Genomic DNA, 20133 nt, shown 5'->3' on the forward strand with positions numbered 1-20133 from the left:
ACACACAAAGGGTGTAATAAAAATATATAACTTATCCCTACAATCAGGCTCTGTACCAGAGGACTGGAAAGTAGCCAGTGTGACTCCAATTTTCAAGAAGGGATCCAGGGGGGATCTGGGAAATTACAGGCTGGTCAGCTTAAATTTGGTGCTGGGTAAATTGATGGAAAGCATACTTAAGGACAAAATTGTTAAGCATATAGAAGAACAGGCCTTGTTGAAGGAGAACCAGCATGGCTTCTGCAAGGGGAAGTCTTGCCTCACTAACCTTTTGGAGTTCTTTGAGAGTGTCACCAGGCATGTGGATAAAGGTGATCCAGTTGACACAGTATACTTGAACTTCCAAAAAGCTTTTGATAAAGTTCCCCACCAAAGGCTCTTGAGTAAACTTAGCAGTCATGGAATAAGGGGACAGGTTCATGTGTGGATCAGTAACTGGTTGAAGGATAGGAAATGGAGAGTAGGAATAAATGGACAGTTTTCACAATGGAGGTAGGTAGGAAGTGGGGTCGTGCAGGGATCGGTACTGGGACCAGTGCTCTTTAACATGTTCATAAATGATCTAGAAGTTGGGATGACCAGTGAAGTGGCCAAATTTGCAGATAACACTAAACTATGTAGGGTACTGAAATCCACAACGGATTGTGAGGAACTAAAAAAAAAAAATCTCTCCAAACTGGGGGACTGGGTGACAAAATGGCAAATGCGGTTCAATGTAAGCAAGTGTAAAGTGATGCACATTGGGGCAAAAAACACCAACTTCACATATATGCTGATGGGATCTGAGCTGTTGGTGACTGACCAGGAGACAGATCTTGGGGTCATGGTGGACAGCTCATTGAAAGTGTTGTCTCAGTGCACGGCAGCTGTGAAAAAAGCTAATTCCATGCTAGGAATCATTAGGAAGGGGATTGAAAATAAAAATTTTAAGCCATTAATAATGGATGGATTGACCCATATGCTTCAAAGTAAATACACAGAGTCCCCCACTCTGCCCTACCTCAGTGCCAAATACCAGAGCCCTAGGCCAAGCGGACTCAAAGACACACAAAGGGGGATGATAACCCAAACAAGCCCCATGTAATCCCACCCACGCACCTTCTGGGTGGCTCCCACAGTGAGGCAGGCACAGCATACAAGCAGCTGCCAGTGGCCCCCAGGGGAGGCCCTCAGAGCCCAGAGGGATTCCTTGCAATTCGGGCCGCGGGGGGAGCACAGCTCTGCATGGTCCCCCCTTGCTCCCACGAGCAGCCTCTGCTGACTGGAGAAGCACTCCCACCTCATGCTGCTGACTGCTCTCCACGAGGCAGGCTCAGAGCCCTCTGTGCTGGGCCCTCCCACCCACCCAAACAGCTGATGCCCAGGAGGCAGGGAGTCAGTCTCTCAATGTCCAGCATGAGGCTGCTAGTGTGCTGTACAGGGAGGGGAAACATTGCAGAGCCTGTGCCAGCGGCCACGCAGCAAGGATATTCCCACCGCTGGCAGGCACACTGAGGGGGCCCTCCAGGGGAGCAAGGCAGCCGGGGCCTCGGACTTGCGCCCTGAGGTCCGAGCCTAATGGCGCCTCTCCCCGAAAGTGGTGTGGTGGGCGGGTGGAAGGATGGTTGCCAGCAGACTCTTCTCATGCCTCTTATAAGCTTTTCAAGGGCTGTGAGGAGAAGAGGAGAAGCCATCTCTCTTCTGTCCATCCTCCTTGAAAAACCTTGCGGGGAGGAGAGCTGGTCTTGTGGCAGCAAGCATGACTTGTCCCCTTAGCTAAGCAGGGTCTGCCCTGGTTGCATATGAATGGGAGAACTCGATGTGTGTGAGCACTGCCAGATATTCCCCTCCGGAGGATGGAGCTGCTCTGGGAAGAGCATCTAGGCTCCAAGTTCCCTCCCTGGCAGCATCTCCAAGATAGGGCTGAGAGACAAGGTTCCTGCCTGCAACCTTGGAGAAGCCGCTGCCAGTCTGTGAAGACAATACTGAGCTAGATAGACCAGTGGTCTGACTCGGTATATGGCAGCTTCCTATGTTCCTATGTTCCTAAGGGCCACCTTGGTCCCAAAAAGCTGCTTCAATGGCGGTGGTGGCAGCAAGGGGCAACTGGCCATCCTGCTGGTGCCCCAGTGATCTGTTGCCTGAGGTGAACTGCCTCTTGAAAGCGGGATGAGGATTTATCCTTATTATTGGGAATGGGGCTGCAGGTGAGTGGCAGAGCATCTGCTTTGTATGCAGAAGGTCCCATTGGTTCACTTCCAGGCAGCCTCTCCCAGCTGTAGGGCTGGGAAAGAACCCTGCCTGAAACCTTGGTGAGCTGCTGCCATTCAGTGTGGCCAATACTGAGCTAGATGGACCAGTGGTCTGACTCAGGGCAGCTTCTTGTGCTGCTATGAAAGGATCCCCCCAACCCACACCACTGCTCCAGAAGTTTATCGTTGAGATTATTGTTCCTTTCCCACTGATGATAAGATGATAGCATTTTTTGATAAGCATAATCATCACTTGCATTTCTGGTCTTCCAGTGTTTGCAACTGTTTTTATATCCAGTATTTTGCTGATGAAATCTGTGCAGCAACCAGCAAATTCAGTGCTTTATGAGAACAAGCCATAAAACGTCCTCAGCTATTCTCGCCGCATCCACTAGAGGGTAGACAAAACACACAATTTGGGTTTTGCCTGGCTCATCATTTTTGAAAGGATTGTAAGAAACCCCCTGCGGTGCATATTACCAGTATTTTGGCTACGTTCTGCAAAAGCACATGGGCTGACATACCACATTGGTGGGTGGTTGCGTACTGTGCCTCTGTGTGGGTCAGAAACACAAGGCAAACTGATGCAGTTGTGCGAGAACACTCTTGCACAACTCCCAAAAATCATGTGAATGTAGTTGTATGACAGTACAGCCATTTTCCCCAACGAACATTCAGTTGCACAACTGTGTTTGCATGATATTCAGGAATCCTGCAAGAGTGCTCCCACACCACTGCACCGGTGTTGTGTTTCTGACTTGTGCCGCAGCATGGGCCGTGTGCTTCCACCTGCCTAGCACTGCCTGGTATGTCAGCCCTAGGCTTCAGTGGCATTTCCAGGCATGCAAACAAACAGCACATACCAGCCTTTGGCTAAGCTAGCTCAAAGCTGGGTTTTCTGCAGTAGAGCTGGGCCAAGGAATTAAATCCGGGTGTCAAGTCACTGGGGCTCTGGCTCTCTCTGGCTCAGTGCAGGTCCCTGTGCTGCTGTGTGTTGGATGTGACTGGCCTCTTGAAGCTGTACAGAAATTGGGAGCAATTGTGGTAATGCTGTGGCTTCATTGCTGGTCATATTAGCATATACCGTGAAAAATCTCCCTGCAATTAGAAAACTAGCTCTCTTTCTGATGGGAACACAGGAATTTGATAGGAACTTGGGAATTTGCCTTATTCCAAGTCAGTCCATTGGTCCATCTAGCTCAATATAGTCTACACAGCTTCTCCAAGGCTGCAGGCAGGAGTCTCTCTCAGCCCTATTTCGGAGATGCTGCCAGGGAGGGAACTTGGAACTTTCTACATGCAAGCATGCAGGTGCTCTTCCCAGAGCAGCCCCATCCCCTAAGGGATGTGCCCACATGTAGTCTCCTACTCAAATACAAAACAGGGTGGACCCTATTTAAGAAATGGAACAATTCATTCTTATTTATTTATCTATCTATTCATTCATTCGATTTCTATACCGCCCTTCCAAAAATGGCTCAGGGCGGTTTACACAGAGAAATAAGACATAAATAAGATGGCTCCCTGTCCCCAAAGGGCTCACAATCTAAAAAGAAACATAAAATAGACATAAGCAACAGTCACTGGAGGCACCGTGCTGGGGGTGGAGAGGGCCAGTTACTCTCCCCCTGCTAAATAAAGAGAATCAACATGTTAAAAGGTGCCTCTTTGCCAAGTTAGCAGGGGGTTTGCACCTTAAGTGGTGCAGTGGGGAAATGCTTGACTAACAAAAAGAAGGTTGCCGGTTCAAATCCTCACTGATATGTTTCCCAGACTATGGGAAACATTTATATCGGGCAGCAGCTGAAAAGAAGCTGAAAGCATCATTTCATACTGCACGGGAGGAGGCAATGGTAAACCCCACCTGTATTCTACCAAAGACAATCACAGGGCTCTGTAGGCGCCAGGAGTTGAAATCGACTTGATGGCACACTTTATTTTACTTACAAGACCAGCTCTCCTCTGAAGAGTTGGTTTTGCACGGGGAGTTTTCCCCAGCATTCAAACTTGAGATATCAACCCACGTCTATGGAAATATACATATTTATTAATACAAGCTTCCCAACATGTTTTGAATGCCGATGAGTTGTTCTTTAGGAGAAAAGCTTTTAAGCATAAAAGAACCCCAGTGTTTTTGTAAGTTTCCCTTCAGGTACTCTGAATATCTTTTGCATATTTTAAACCACCCATTTTATGCAAAACAATGGAAAGTGTGCTGACCAAATCCTCTAAAGATGCTGGCCCATGATCATCCTTGAAGGCCAGAGTCCCCCGGCCCTGACTGTGAGCCAGCATCACCTGTCCTTGAGGTGTCTGTGCACCAGAAGCCCTGGGCCTGGAGGGTGAAGGGGACTTCTGGAGAGGAGGAGATGTTACTGGGCTCCACATAGGAACATAGGAAGCTGCCAAATACTGAGTCAGACCCTTGGTCCATCTAGCTCAGTATTGTCTGCACAGACTGGCAGAGGCTTCTCCGAGGTTGCAGGCAGGAATCTCTCTCTCAGCCCTATCTTGGAGATGCTGCCAGGGAGGGAACTGGAAACCTTCTGCTCTTCCCAGAGCGGCTCCATCCCTTAAGGGCAGGCCTGCTCAACTTAGGCCCCCCAGCTGTTTTTGAACTAGAACTCCCATAATTCCCAGCCACAGTGGTCAATAGCTAGGGATTATGGGAATTGTAGGCCAACATCTGCAGGAGGGCCGAAGTTGAGCAGGCCTGCTTAAGGGGAATATCTTATAGTACTCACACATCAAGTCTCCCATTCATATGCAACCAGGGTGGACCCTGCTTAGCTAAGGGGACAAGTCATGCTTGCTACCACAAGACCAGCTCTCCTCTCCAGAATGCAAGAATGGAGGCAGCTCTGACTTTCAGGATCTAAAGCAGACCACCCACACCGCCTGAAGCTGTTTGTCTTTTTCCCATAGGAACACAGAAGCTGTCTTATACCAAATCAGACTCTTGGTCTGTCTAGCTCGCTATTGTCATCACTGACTGGCAGCTGCTCTCCTAAGGTTTCAGGCTGGAGTCTTTCCCAGCCCTACCTGGAGATGCCACCAGGGATTGAATCTGGGACCTAGTACTTGCCAAGCAGATGCTCTGCCATGGAGCTATGGCCCCATGCTATGTCCCATGGGGGACACCTTGGAGAACAGAGGTTACGCTCCAAGAAAGCCAGTGTTGTGTGTTGGTGGCAGGGTTCACTAGGAATCTGACCTGGAGGAGACCCTATTGGAGGAGGAGCAACTCTGTCCAGCCCGGCTCCAGATCCTTTGGAGCTCGGGCAGCTGAAGCCCATCACCCACAATGGGCAGGTGTTAGACTACAACTCCCATCATCCACAGTGGTAGTGGATGATGGAAGTAGTAGTCCAACAATATCTAGGGAGGGACCCAAGGTTGGGAATCCTTGCACTAAGTGCTTCCTCCATCCCTACCCATTTCTCCTCTGGCTTTCAGCCAGAACAGGGCAGCATCTTCCTTAAGCAAAGCTTAAGAACATAAGAACAGCCCTGCTGGATCAGGCCCAAGAATGCCCATCTAGTCCAGCACCCTGTTTCGCACAATGGCCCACCAGATGCTGCTGGAAGCCACAGGCAGGAGTTGAAAGGGGCATGCCCTCTCTCCTGCTGTCACTCCCTCAACTGGTACTCAGAGGCATCCTGCCCCTGAGGCTGGAGGTGGCCTATAGCCCTCCGACTAGTAGCCGATGATAGACCTCTCCTCCATGAAGTTATTCATTCCTCTCTTAAAGCCATCCAGAAAGCTTCTGCTTTCCTTTTCAATAAAGAAGATCATCCCTTTCCAGTAGTTTTGCAAAAGAGTTGTTTGTTTTCCTGGCCAGGGAGGACACTTTGAAAGTCCAAGGCACAATTTAATATCTCTTTGAAATGATCCACCTGCGTGCTGTTGACTATTTTAAGATGTCCATTTCTTCCAAGGGAGAGGAATATATCTGATCTGATCATAAAGTATCTTCAACCCCTCGCCCCGCTACACACTCACACCTGCTCTTTGTTTCCAGTTTTGGAGCAGCCTAAATAACTGCAGAGCCATGACTGGGCAATGCTGAGGCAGAGGCATTACAACTAGGACTCATACTTTAATTCACTTCTATTTTAATTAAACCAGAGGCTGCAAAGCAGTTCTGCAAGGACATTGTTAAAACTACCTAATTAAAAAGAGAATGAGAGATGAGCAGGGTGATCCCTTCCACTGGACCAATTTCTGTGGATCATAGGAATATAGGAAGCTGCCTTCTACCGAGTCAGACCATTGGTCCATCTAGCTCAGTATTGTCTACACAAACTGGCAGCAGCTTCTCCAAGGTTACAGGTGGGAGCCCCTCTCAGCCCTATCTTGGAGATGCCAGGGAGGAACCCCGGGACTTTCTGCTTGCAGGCGCTCTTCTCAAAGTGGCCCAGTCCCCTAAGGGGAATGTCTTCCAATGCTCACACATGTAGTCACCAATCCAAATGCAAACCAGAGTGGACCCTGCTTAGCAAATGGGGCAATTCACGCTTGCTACCACAAGACCTGAAAGTGGAGAAGCAAATAAGAGAGGCATCAAAGAGGGACAGGGCAGTAATAATGGGTGACTTTAACTACCAATTACCAGTTAACATAGTATACCTGGATTTCCAAAAAGCTTTTGACAAAGTTCCTCATCAAAAACTCTTGAGAATACATAGCAGTCATGGAATAAGGGGACAAGTACATGTGTGGATTGCTAACTGGTTGAAGGACAGGAAACAGAGGGTAGGGATAAATGAAGAGTTTTCACAATGGAAGGAAGTCAGAAGAAGTGGGGTCCCCCAGGGATCTGTACTGGGACTGGTGCTTTTTAATTTATTCATAAATGATCTAGAAGTAGGAGTAAGCAGTGAGGTGGCCAAATTTGCAGATGATACCAAACTCTTTCGCGTACTGAAATCCAAAAGAGATTGTGAGGAGCTCCAAAAGGATCTTTCCAAACTGAGTGAATGGGCAACAAAATGGCAAATGTGCTTCAATGTTGGCAAGTGTAAAGTGATGCACATTGGGACGAAAAACCCCAACTTGCAGTATACGCTGATGTGATCTGAGCTGTCAGTGACTGACCAGGAGAGGGATCTTGGGGTCGTGGTGGACGGCTCGTTTAAAGTGTTGACTTAATGTGCGGCAGCTGTAAAAAAGGCCAGTTCCATGCTAGGGATCATTAGGAAGGGGATTGAAAATAAAACTGCTAATATTACAATGCCCTTATACAAAACTATGGTGTGGCTACACCTGGAGTACTTTGTACAATTCTGGTCACCACATCTAAAAAAGGACATTGTAGAACTGGAAAAGGTGCAGAAGAGGGCAACCAAGATGATCAGGGGCCTAGAGCCCCTTTCTTATGAGGCATCATTTAGAAAAATGATAACTGCGGGGAGTCATGATAGAGGTCTATAAAATCATGCATGATGTGGAGAAAGTGGATAGAGAGGAATTTTTCTTTCATACACATAACACTAGAAATGGGTCATCCCATGAAATTGACTGCCAAGAAATTTAGGTCCAGCAAACGGAAGTACTTTTTCACACAATGCATAATCATTTGTGTGACTGCCTTGAGCCTTTTGGAACCACCCTGAGCCTTTTGGAACTGCCCTGAGCCTTTTGGAAGGGCGGTATAAAAAATTAATAATAAATAAAATAAATAATCAGCTTGTGGAATTCTCTGTCACAAGATGTGGTGTTGGCTACTAGTTTGGATGGCTTTAAGAGGTGTTTGGATAACTTCATGGAGTAGAGAGATCTATCAGTGGCTACTAGTCTGAGGGCTACAGGCCACTTCCAGCCTCAGAGGCAGGATGCCTCTGAATACCAGTTGCAGGGGAGTAACAGCAGGAGAGAGGGCATGCCCTCAGCTTCTCCCTGTAGGCTTCCAGCACCATCTGGTGGGCCACTGTGTGAAACAGGATGCTGGACTAGATGGGCCTTGGGCCTGATCAAGCATGGTTGTTCTTAACAACACATAAAGGTAGTGTGCTGTCAGGTCAGTTTCGACTCCTGATGCCCACAGAGCCCTGTGGTTTTCTTTGGTGGAATACAGGAGGGGTTTACCATTTCCTCCTCCTGCACAGTATGAAATGATGCTTTTCAGCATCTTCCTATATCGCTGCTGCCCAATATAGGTGTTTCCCATGGACTGGCAAACATACCAGCGAGGATTCGAACTGGCAACCTTCTGCTTGTTAGTCAAGCATTTCCCCACTGCGCCACTTAAGGTGGACCAACACATAGATTGGGTAAATTCACATGCAGGTATTGACAGAGAGGCCAGATTTCTAGACATGTTAAAAGACTGTGCCTTAGAACAGTTAGTCGCATAACCAACCAGAGGGATGGCAACTTTGGATTTAATCCTGAGTGGTGCCCAGGACCTGGTGCGAGATGTCAGAGTTGCAGAACCATTGGGTAGCAGTGACTATAGTATGATCCAATTCAGCATATATGCAAGTGGAGAATTGTCAAGGAAGTCCAATATATATGTGTTGGACTTCAGAAGAGGAAACTTCTCAAAAATGAGGGGACTGGTTAGAAGGAAGTTGAAAGGGAAAGTCAGGAGGGTCAAATCACTCCAGAAAGCATGGAACTTACTTAAAACTACAGTACAAGAAGCACAGTTGAAATGTATACCAAGAAGGAGGAAAGGTACCACTAAGTTCAGGTGGATGCCAGCGTGGCTAACAAGTAGAGTCAGGGAAGCTATAAAAGGGAAGAAAACTTGCTTCGGAAAATGGAAGTCCTGCCCAAATGAAGAGAACAGGAAGGAGCATAAACTCTGGCAAATGAAATGCAAGGAGACACTAAGGGATGCAAAGAGAGAGTTTGACACTTGACACTTCTAGCATATAGCTAGAAGTGTCAAGAAGAATAACAAAAACTTCTTTAAATATATCAGAAGTAGAAAACCTGCCAGGGAGTTAGTTGGACCCTTAGATGATGAGGGTGTGAAAGAGATTATTAAGGAGGATAAGGAGATTGCAGAGAAGCTGAACGAGTTCTTTGCATCTGTCTTCACGGTGGAGGATACCAACCTGGCGCCTCTCCAGAACTGAGTTTTTCAGGTTTAGCAGCTGAGGAACTGGGCAAATTTGAGGCGACAAGGGAAGATGTTCTAAACTGTCTCGAAAAGCTAAAAATTAACAAATCGTCAGGGCCAGATGGCATCCACCCAAGAGTTCTGAAGGAACTCAAATGTGAAATTGCCAATCTCCTAAAAATATATATAACTTGTCCCTACAATCAGGCTCTGTACCAAAGGACTGGAAAGTAGCCAGTGTGACTCCAATTTTCAAGAAGGGATCCATGGGGGATCTGGGAAATTACAGGCTGGTCAGCTTAAATTTGGTGCTGGGTAAATAGATGGAAAGCATACTTAAGGACAAAATTGTTAAGCATATAGAAGAACAGGCCTTGTTGAAGGAGAACCAGCATGGCTTCTGCAAGGGGAAGTCTTGCCTCACTAACCTTTTGGAGTTCTTTGAGAGTGTCACCAGGCATGTGGATAAAGGTGATCCAGTTGACACAGTATACTTGAACTTCCAAAAAGCTTTTGATAAAGTTCCCCACCAAAGGCTCTTGAGTAAACTTAGCAGTCATGGAATAAGGGGACAGGTTCATGTGTGGATCAGTAACTGGTTGAAGGATAGGAAATGGAGAGTAGGAATAAATGGACAGTTTTCACAATGGAGGTAGGTAGGAAGTGGGGTCGTGCAGGGATCGGTACTGGGACCAGTGCTCTTTAACATGTTCATAAACGATCTAAAAGTTGGGGTGACCAGTGAAGTGGCCAAATTTGCAGATAACACTAAACTATATAGGGTAGTGAAATCCACAATGGATTGTGAGGAACTTCAAAAAGATGTCTCCAAACTGGGGGACTGGGCGGCAAAATGGTAAATGCAGTTCAATGTAAGCAAGTGTAAAGAGATGCACATTGGGGCAAAAAACACCAACTTCACATATACGCTGATGGGATCTGAGCTGTCGGTGACTGACCAGGAGAGAGATCTTGGGGTCATGGTGGACAGCTCATTGAAAGTGTTGTCTCAGTACGCGGCAGCTGTGAAAAAAGCTAATTCCATGCTAGGAATCATTAGAAAGGGGATTGAAAATAAAACTGCTAATATTGTAATGCCCTTATACAAATCTGTGGTGCTGCCACATGTGGGGTACTGCGTATAGGTTTATAAGAACAGCCCTGCTGGATCAGGCCCAAGAATGCCCATCTAGTCCAGCATCCTCTTTCGCACAGTGGCCCACTAGATGCCACTGGAAGCCCACAGGCAGGAGTTGAGGGCATGCCCTCTCTCCTGCTGTTACTCCCCTGCAACTGGTACTCAGAGACATCCTGCCTTTGAGGCTAGAGGTGGCCCACAGCCCTCCGACTAGTAGTCATTGATAGACCTCTCCTCCATGAAGTTATCCAAACCCTTCTTAAAGCCATCCAGGTTGTTGGTTGTCACCACATCTTGTGGCAGAGAATTCCACAAGTGGATTATGCGTTATGTGAAAGCTTTGGTCACCATATCTTAAGAAGGATATTGTAGAACAGGAAAAGGTGCAGAAGAGGGCAACCAAAACAATCAGGGGCCTGGAGCACCTTCCTTATGAGGCTAGGCTGCAGCATCTGCGGCTCTTTACCTTGGAAAAGAGGTGACTATGGGGAGACATGATCAAAGTGTATAAAATTATGTGTGGAGTGGAGAGGATAGACAGAGAGAAATTTTTCTCCCTCTCTCACAACACCAGAGGTCACCTCATAAAACTGAAGGTTGGGAAATTTAGGACCGACAAGAGGAAGTACTTTTTCACACAGCACATAATTAATCTATGGAATTCTTTGCCATAGGATGTAGTGATGGCCACCAGCTTGGATGGCTTTAAAAGGGGCTTAGGCAGATTCATGGAGAAAAGTTCTATCAATGGCTACTAGTCTGGTGGATGTGGGTGTGAGAGGCAGCAGGGGTGTTCTTAGGTTCAGCAGGGGTGTTCTTGGGTTCTTAAGACCAGCCTTTGCCCATAAATCTTCTGAGTTCAGTATCTTCATCATGGCTCATTCCAGAGCAAATCACACCTAACTAGAAGAGGGGCCATAGCTCAGTGGCAGGGGGGGCTTTGTATTCCACAGGTTTAGGTTTAATCCCTAGCACTTCCATTTAAAAGAACTCAAGTAGGGAAAAACTCTCAAGTACAATACAGCTTGAAACGTATTGTATGTTCCAAGCAACACCACAGATTAACAACAAGAACTTATTTGTGACTGCCCCGTAACAAATTGTTCTCTGGGTGGCTCACAAAGGAAAACAATTAAGTAAAACATACAATTAAAGCACATTAAAAAAGTAAAAGATTACAGCAAAATACAACAATTTTAAAACTTTTTTAAAAATCTATTTTAAAAGGCCTGGCTGAACAGGAGGGTCATTACCTGGTGTCTAAATAAACAGTGATGATGCCAGGCAAGCCTCATTGGGGAGGCTATTCCATAAATGGGGTGCCACTACCGAAAAGGTCCTCTCTCTTGTATCCACTCACCTCAACAATTGGTGGGTGGTTCAATAAAGCAATATAAATTAATAACATTCCAATAAAAGCAATGCTAGTTACAATCAGATGTACAAAAGGTTTAAATACCCACTAGATACGGACAACATCTAACCCCCCACCCCAAAGTCTCTAAAAAGATGAGTTTTCAGATGTTTATTTTAAAACCCTAAAGAAGGGAGCATGGTAAATCTCTCCTGGGTGGATATTCCAGGGTCAAGGGGTCACAACCAAAAAGGCCCCGTCTCTAGCCCCAGCAACCAAATCTCAGTCAATGGCTGGCCTACAAGCAGAGCCTGATATGTGGAATGAATGGCCCTGGCAGATTCATATGGGCAAAGATGGTCCATCATCTACTGATATTGACCAGGAAACCCTGGAGGCTTCTGGGATATGGCTCTTAGATGTGTGTGGTGCAGCTGCTTTCCATGGCAAAACCTCCCTCTGCTGGAGGGAGCCCCTCTGTCTAAGCTACTGCTTACGTTGCAGAATTTTGCATCCTCTGATGAGGAATGAACGAAACATTCTCCGAGTCCTGTTTCACTGTGTAGCAATTGCTGGTTTCATCAACCACCCTCTTCTCTCTTTCACTTAACACTTTTGGGACTTTGCAGATCATGTCCCCCTCTCTAGCTGCAAATCTCCATTCTCCATGTAGCACCTGCTGGCAGGCTGAGCTGACTGCTTGATGAAATTGCTCATCACACAGAGAACCAGAGGACGACAAGATGGAGCGTTGTGTAACACAACAAACACCTTCCCCCTGCTGCGTTCTCTCATCACACTGCTGAACACATGGCCAACTGAGACTGATTTCTGGAGACTGAGAGCTGATAAATTCTTCAGCATTCAAAGCTGTCTGCTGAGGACCACCCGGCAGCTGAGATGGCTGCCATGCAGCTAAGGTGTAGATCTGGCAGGATCTGGCCACTGGTGCAGAATACCAAGGATCATTGCTTTCATTTTCTTCAGAAGTGAGACCTGACCTTTTGATTCTGAAGGAACATTTGAAAATATTTCCTTTTTTATTTTTTAGAGAAAGATGCATCTCGTTTTTCTCAGCATTTTCAACTGAAACAAAATCTAAAAGCATAACAAAAAGAACACACCAGCCATGATTGTAATAAATAATCCTAAAAGACAAAAGCATCTAGAAACAGATATAGATATAATTTCATTGTTTTAAATTGTTTTAATGTTTTAACTTTGTTTTTAATCTGTGTTTTAAACCACCCAGCGACATGAGTTTTGGGTGGTATAAAAGTGTGCTAAATAAAATAAATAAATAAATAATGAAACTATAATGTCAGCCAAGGCCTTGTTAAAAAGCCAGGTCTTTCCCTGTGCCCTGAAGGTGCCCATCATATGTGCCAGGTGGTCTTCATTGGGGAAGATGTTTCATAGCATTGGTGCCAGTACAGAGAAGGCCCTGCTCTTAATGAACACCCACCAAACCTCAGACAATGTAGGCACCCAGAGCAGGGTCTCAGCTATTAAACTGAGCACATGAGAAAACACATACAAGGGAAAGCAGTCCTTCAGTTACCCAGGTCCCAACCTACATAGGGCTTTAAAAGTAGCGACCAGCACCTTGACTGAGCCTGGAAACAAAGAGGCAACCAGTGCAGAGGTCATAACATTAAGGTGATATGCGGTCAGTGAGTAGTTATGGCTAATTGCCTGCCTGAAGTGCTTTGCACCAGCTGAAGATCTGGAACACTTTTCAATGGGAGGCAGGGAGGCAGGCCGTGCCTATTATCTCTCTATCCATCTATCAAATAAAATAAATAATAAATAAATAAATTTGTGCACAGCCCCAAACTTTTGTCTCTGGGTGGTTCACAATAACATAAAACAAGTTAAAACATACACAGAAATCTTAAAACAATTTAAACAATGTAAAAGTAAAAGAGATTAAAACTTAAAAATTTAAAAAGCTGAAAAAGCTTGGGTGAAGACGTAGGTTTTCAAGTACTTTTTAAAAATTGTATTAAAAGTTGCCCTGTCAGAGATGGGGAGCGTCTGTGCTTGCATCTAGTGCTGATGTCAGGAATCAGCTCTGTAGTGCAGCTGCTGAAGCCCAGTGCCACAGGCAGGCCAATCAGTGTAGGGATGTGCAAACCGGTCCGGAGGTTCGGCAGTCCAGCGGTTCAGGTCAGGGGTTCAGGGTCAAACTGAACCCCCCCCTCCCCGATTCCATCTGGACCGGTACCAAACGTGTGTGTGTGTCTCCACGAATTTTTCCCCTGCTCCTTGCCAGCCTCTAAAATCACTGCTGCGGACTGCCAGAGTGTAAATTGTTCTGATGGCCATTTTGGAGGTTGCTGCGCATGTGAAAATGGCCTCTGCTAGGCCTGGTGCGGCCCAGGGCCTCGCAGAGACCATTTGCACATGCACAGCAACCTTTTTTTTCCCCGGCGGCCATTTTAAAACTTTTTTTAAAAAAATGGCCGACGCACATGCACAAATGGTCTCTGTGAAGCCCTGGGCCATGCCAGGCCTCACAGATGCCATTTGCACATGCGCGGTGGCCTCCAAAATGGCCACCATGATGATTTATGGAGGCCCAAACGGGCAAAAAAATAACACTCTGGCAGGTAATGGCGGTTCACACAAGCAGAAATAGTCCTACTCAAGTCCGGTAGCTGTTCATGCTCCCATTTTTTGCTTGTGTGTGGATAAAAACCAAGGTAAGAGGTTCTGGCCATGCCAAGCAGCACGTGAGTGGGAGGGTTTCATTCTACCCAGCTGCTGAATGAAGTTGGAGGGAAAGCCCTCCAACCCAGCTTAGCAGATGGTCACTGCAGATGCCTCCTAGCTGGTTTTTTACTGGCACATGACTAGACAATTGGAGCATGCACAGCTCCCAAACTTCTGTAGGATGTTTGTCCTCCCCTACCTCTGAGCATGTAAATGGCCTTATTGCATTAGATCTTAAATGACTGCAACTCCACACGTCCTCTTGTAAGAGCAGCCCCTGGGGCAGCACAATTTAGAATGAGGCCATGAGGTAGGAGGTGGGGAGTCCGAATACAACTCCCATAATTCCTAGCCAGAGGCCATTTCAGCTAGGAATGCTCGGAGTTGTAGTCCACAGCAGCTGATCATTCCCATTACAGGGAAGAACACCAAGTCCAACCATTTTCTTCTCAACTTAAATTGCCCCTTTGAAGCCACTGCTGGCTGTAGAAGAGAAAAATTTCCAGTACAAACATTTACCCCTCTCTGAGACCAAGGAGAACATGATGTTGGCACAGATCCCCATACATGGCTTCTGGAGGTCTGTTCAGCTTTGTAGGTCCAAATTGGTGCAGGGACATTCTTTAACGGAAGCTGTTTTCTTTCAAGCAGGAAACTGCAGGTGCTGTGGGTGATCCCGAGGACGTCAGCAGCATCAGAGTGCGAAGAACAGTGGAGAATCAGAGCCTCATGGTAAAGATCCTCCCTCCACCTCCCAGCCCAGACAGGCTGGATGTATTCATCATGCACATCTTGTTGTGTTGGTGCAGGTTCGTTCCCCTGGTGCTCTTGGAATTAGAGAGCCGCTGGTGGGATACCATGCCAATAATGGGGTGAGTAGCAAGCTGCGTTTTAGGCAGAGCTGCTTATTTTCTGTGACTCTTCAGATGAAAAAATGGAACAGTATTGCTGCCCTGGTGTTCTGGCTTGCTGGGCTGGTAGTAGAGTTGTGCATGGAACTGATTCTGTGCACACCTGAGTGACAGGGAGGGGTTGCTTTAAGCAGTGGGGAGGGTGCCCTTACCTCCCCCGCTGCATTTCCCCCTCCGGCGCTGCTTCCAAAACTGCTGTCGCGGGGCAGTTGTTTACCCTCTTGCTGTTGGAGCTAGGACCCTGGCAGCATCGGGTCTCAGCTGCAGTGTCTCATAGTGACCACTGGGGGAAGGTTTTAGGGTCATGGATAAAGGTGCTGAACTCCTCCCCTCTTTGTTCTTCCAGTGTTAGTCTCCATTTTGTCTCCCCAGAGATGGCTGTTTGTTTTCGTCTCTCTCCCCTTTCAGCCTTAAGCTCAGCTTTCCTATCCTTTTGTAACTTCTAAATAAACTCTTGTTCTTCCTCAAACTTAAAGAACTGTCTCCATACCGCCGCCCTTGCTCCCAAGAAGGGCATTTCCTCGCAAATGTTGTCATGCTGCCAGGCGAACGCTTCTCCATCTCTCCTACAGGTGGGCTCGGTAGCAATGGCACTCCTGGGGGCTGATTAACTCCTCTCCATTGGACTCACCAGGGTCCCCTGGGGGTCTGGAGACAGTGAGAAACCCCAGGAGCTAGATAGCTGGGGATCCTCAGTGTCTTCGCTCGGGGGCGTCTTGACTGTGGCTCTGTTGGAGCCCTCCTCAGTCTGGGTTTCCATAGGGGCTGTGTTGGGGTCTTCCTCAAGGGTCCTGCTAGGGTCCTCCTCAATCTGGAGCTCTTCTTCACTCAAGCTTTCCCTTGGGCCATGCCAGGGTAGTCCGACTCCTCTGAGGATTCCCCAGAAGCTGAGTCGGGGCAAATCCCGAAACCTGGCCTGGACGCAGTGGGTGGAACTACTGTCCACCTGGATCACATGGTTCCTCTTTGCAGACACCACTAAAGGGGGGTGGGATCCAGCCACATGGGACCAGCTCCCTTGCGGCTTCATTTCCATATGAACCAACTCTTTAGAATCAGAGTTAAGGTGGAAGAGTTACTTTGCTCTACTGTACTGGTGCCTGAACTTGTATCAATATGCTTGATTACTAAATTTTATCATCCTTAAATTGTGTGTTCTCCTTTTTCACCATTCACACACACCAGTGCAGCCCACCCAACTTGGGCAATCTCCCTGTCTTTCATCATGTCACATCTAGGGATACAACATTTAATCTATTATTATTATTATTATTATTATTATTATTATTATTATTATTATTATCATCATCATCATCATCATCATCATCATCATCATCATCATCAAATTTGATTTCTATACCGCCCTTCCAAAAATGGCTCAGGGCAGTTTACATAGAGAAATAATAAATAAATAAGATGGCTCCCTGTCCCCAAAGGGCTCACAATCTAAAAAGAAACATAAGACAGACACCAGCAACAGTCACTGGAGGTACTGTGCTGGGGGTGGATAGGGCCAGTTACTCTCCCCCTGCTAAATAAAGAGAATCACCATGGTAAAAGGTGCCTCTTTGCCCAGTTAGCAGGGGAAATTTATCTAATCTTATCTATCTAATTTATGAGATTCATCCATTTAAAAACACTTCAGTATTGTCTACACAGACTGGCAGCGGCTTCTCCAAGATTTCAGGCAAGAGTCTTTCCCCAACCTACCTGGAGATGCTGCCTGTGATCAAACCTGGGACTTTCGGCAAGCAAAGCAAAAGAGGGGCTTTTCCAGTGAGCAGATATCTTACAGCAGATAGTGCTGACATGTAGTCACCCATCCAAATGTTTAACTGCTTAGAGTCACAAATCTAAATGTCCTGCTTAGCATGGAAGACAATTCATGCTTGCTACCACAAGACCAGCTCTCCACCCTGTGGCAAACACCATCTCATCTGTGGGAATGCCCTAGCTGCTCAAATTCCATTCATTCATTCATTCATTCTAAAATGTATGTCCCTGCAGGCAGTCAACAATATGGCGCCCGGGACACCCTTGTACTTCTAATGGGATAACATAAGAATGAATGAATAAACTTTATTGTGGTCAATAACCAGCTGTTAGTAAAACATCAGACTACATCAAATACAATACAGAAGTTCAAACATAAGGATGTTATCTTATGAATTCCTCCCACGATGAAACTTGGCTGTATTTTCTTTTCCATTTTCCCTTTAAAAGCGCAAAGGAACTTACATGAGCTCCCAGCAGTCTCTTCTACAGGCCTGCTCCAGAACTTCACTTAGCTTCAGGAACGCAATGGCATTAGGTGCCCTAGTCTAGTCACTGGGCTTTTATGCCTGTTGTAGAGTTTGATTCTGCATACGTTCTTACCTATGTAAAACTTGATTTCTTTTACATTGTCAAGGCTTACCCAGGTCCTCATGGAGCAAGGAGAATTAAGGTAAATATTTATGTTATAAGGTTTGCTGGTCAATGACTGAATAAACTTATATCTATCTTTATGTTATAAGGAACTGTGGAATTCTAATCAGGATGCAATGTTAACAGCACTTACCAGGGTGCAGGGACTGCATTCTGTACTTCTAAAGTCAGTAGAAGTACAGAAAAATAATAGGGCACAAGTACTCACCCACCCCACCCCACCTACCCAGTGCAGAAATGGCCTCATTCTATTTCCCATCAGATTAGAATCATTAATTTGATTCATAGGAGAATGTTTTGGGTCATTCCGTATCTGCTCAGTCTGACTTTGCATGCAACACAAAAAGCAAATAATTGAACTTGATAGCCCTATTGAGACATTATGCCATATGAGTATGCAGATGTCTTTCTGTACGTGGTTTGTGCCTGCATTCATTTTAAAAGTGAACCTGGGTACAGGCCCATCAAATGCATGGTTCAGATAGGAAGTGTATGGCTCTACCTGTGTTCAACATAACATGTGATATGTACCTGTGTACAGATCGGCAGCTATAACTGTACACTTGTACAAGTGTTTGACGCAGGGACAGGCCTTCTCTGTTGCTGCCCCAAGACTCTGGAATGTGCTCCCTGCTGAAATAAGAGCCTCCCCTTCTCTGACAACTTTTTTAAAGTCTCTCTAAAGACTTATTTTTTCACCCAAGCTTTTTAAATTGACTGTGGTTTTAAATTGTTTTAAAGTTTTCACTTTAATCTATTTCATGTGGTTGTAAACTGCCCAGAGATGGAAGTTTGGGGTGGGCTACAAATTTGAAAAATTAAATTAAATTTAAAATGTCTGAATAGGGCTTTAATAAAGCTACTCGTATCAAGAAGCTGTTATCAACAAGAGGGCTAAAGAAGATTAGCATATTAAAAAAACCAGGCAGACAGTTATTTATTCCTAGACTAATGAAACTAATTTGTTTGCTACTGCTCATAGACACTTTCTTAAGGACACCACTGCTGAGCTTGGGTGATCCTGAAGCAAAGAAGTAACTCTCCACCTGCTCCCTGGCATTCGAGAAGGCAGGAAGAGCATGATCAAGGCAGATTCACTCCCAAAGACACACCCTGTTGATATCCCAGAAGAGCTCCCCCTCCACACACACCAGTAGAGCCCCAGAGAATTCAGCAGAATAATCTGCCCTGTCAGAAACTTTGGGCAGAATATGTTGCAGCATAGAGGAGGCTGGTGGGTTTTGAAATGGGACATATGCTGGAGACAATCAGGACTGCTGTTATATCAGGCACTCTGTGGCTTCTAGGCCCAGGAGTACCCGTGACATCATGGCTGTGCACTCTGGCCAAGGGTTCTCCCTGCCAGCTACACAGGCTGCAGCAAGTTCAGAGGGCTTGGATGTTCCAGAGTCTCATCATGGGAGCTGCAGCTGGAGGGAGCCACACCTCTCCTGTTTTATGCCAACCTTCTGTTTTTTTAACTAACCCTCGAGGCTTAGGATGGGAGACATTTGAAATGAGATGGAACATGTAAAATAAACAGGACGTAAACTGAGCTGTTTCTTCTGTCTTTAGAAGCAAGAGTCAGACACAGTGGATCCAGATTTGCTACCCTGCCAAGGTCAAAAGGTCTGCATTTTTGTTGTTGTCAGTAGATGTAAGTGAGCTGAGACCTGTATCCTGGCCCCCCTCTGTCCCCAGAATTGAAACTGGAAATGCTTCACTGAGAACATTCAACTCAAACTTTACAAGATATGTATAAAACACCAAATAGAACAACAGACCAGAGTGTGACTTCTTGAAGAGACCGATTGCTCACCTAGGGGATGGAGCTTTAGGGCCACTTCCTGGAGAAATATAGATAATTGGAATTAAGAAGGTAACATTCACCATCACAGATTCTGAAACTGAGCTTCACTGCCTCCTGTCATTGCTGGTGTGTCCCAGAAAAGTGTAGGACAGGATCTGAACTGATAGGATTGTGCTTGGACATGAAAGAGTTTTTGTTATATTTTGTTTCTCCTTTTCAGGGAGAAAAAGGGTCTCCTGGAAGCCAAGGCAACAAAGGAGTAAAGGTGTGTGTGAGAGACAGAACATTTAGGGGCTCAGTTGGCATGATCCAGCGTGCGTGGGGGGGTGTATTTCTGCATTGCCAACTGATATTACCATAGCCACTCCTTCCCTGGGTAGCCCTGATTGCAAACCCAGCCTTGTAGTGAGGTAGGACGACAAGCACATGCCTCCTACCCCATTCGCTGGTCGTGTCTGTTGCTGCACTGCTGGCAGCC

At 46.2% G+C, this 20133-nt stretch overlaps 1 protein-coding gene across 1 annotated transcript in view; it reads left to right on the forward strand.

Moving 5' to 3' along the window:
* LOC128325827 (collagen alpha-1(VII) chain-like) overlaps nt 1-20133 on the forward strand; it is a 154446-nt gene that overhangs the window by 32788 nt on the left and 101525 nt on the right. The window contains exons 18-23 of the mRNA XM_053251666.1: nt 15156-15239; nt 15317-15379; nt 15895-15990; nt 17829-17864; nt 19421-19474; nt 19876-19920. Coding sequence (XP_053107641.1) covers nt 15156-15239; nt 15317-15379; nt 15895-15990; nt 17829-17864; nt 19421-19474; nt 19876-19920 — 378 coding nt within the window. The remainder of the gene's footprint in view (nt 1-15155; nt 15240-15316; nt 15380-15894; nt 15991-17828; nt 17865-19420; nt 19475-19875; nt 19921-20133) is intronic.

This window comes from Hemicordylus capensis, chromosome 5 (genome assembly GCF_027244095.1).
Source record: "Hemicordylus capensis ecotype Gifberg chromosome 5, rHemCap1.1.pri, whole genome shotgun sequence".
Taxonomy (NCBI): domain Eukaryota; kingdom Metazoa; phylum Chordata; class Lepidosauria; order Squamata; family Cordylidae; genus Hemicordylus; species Hemicordylus capensis.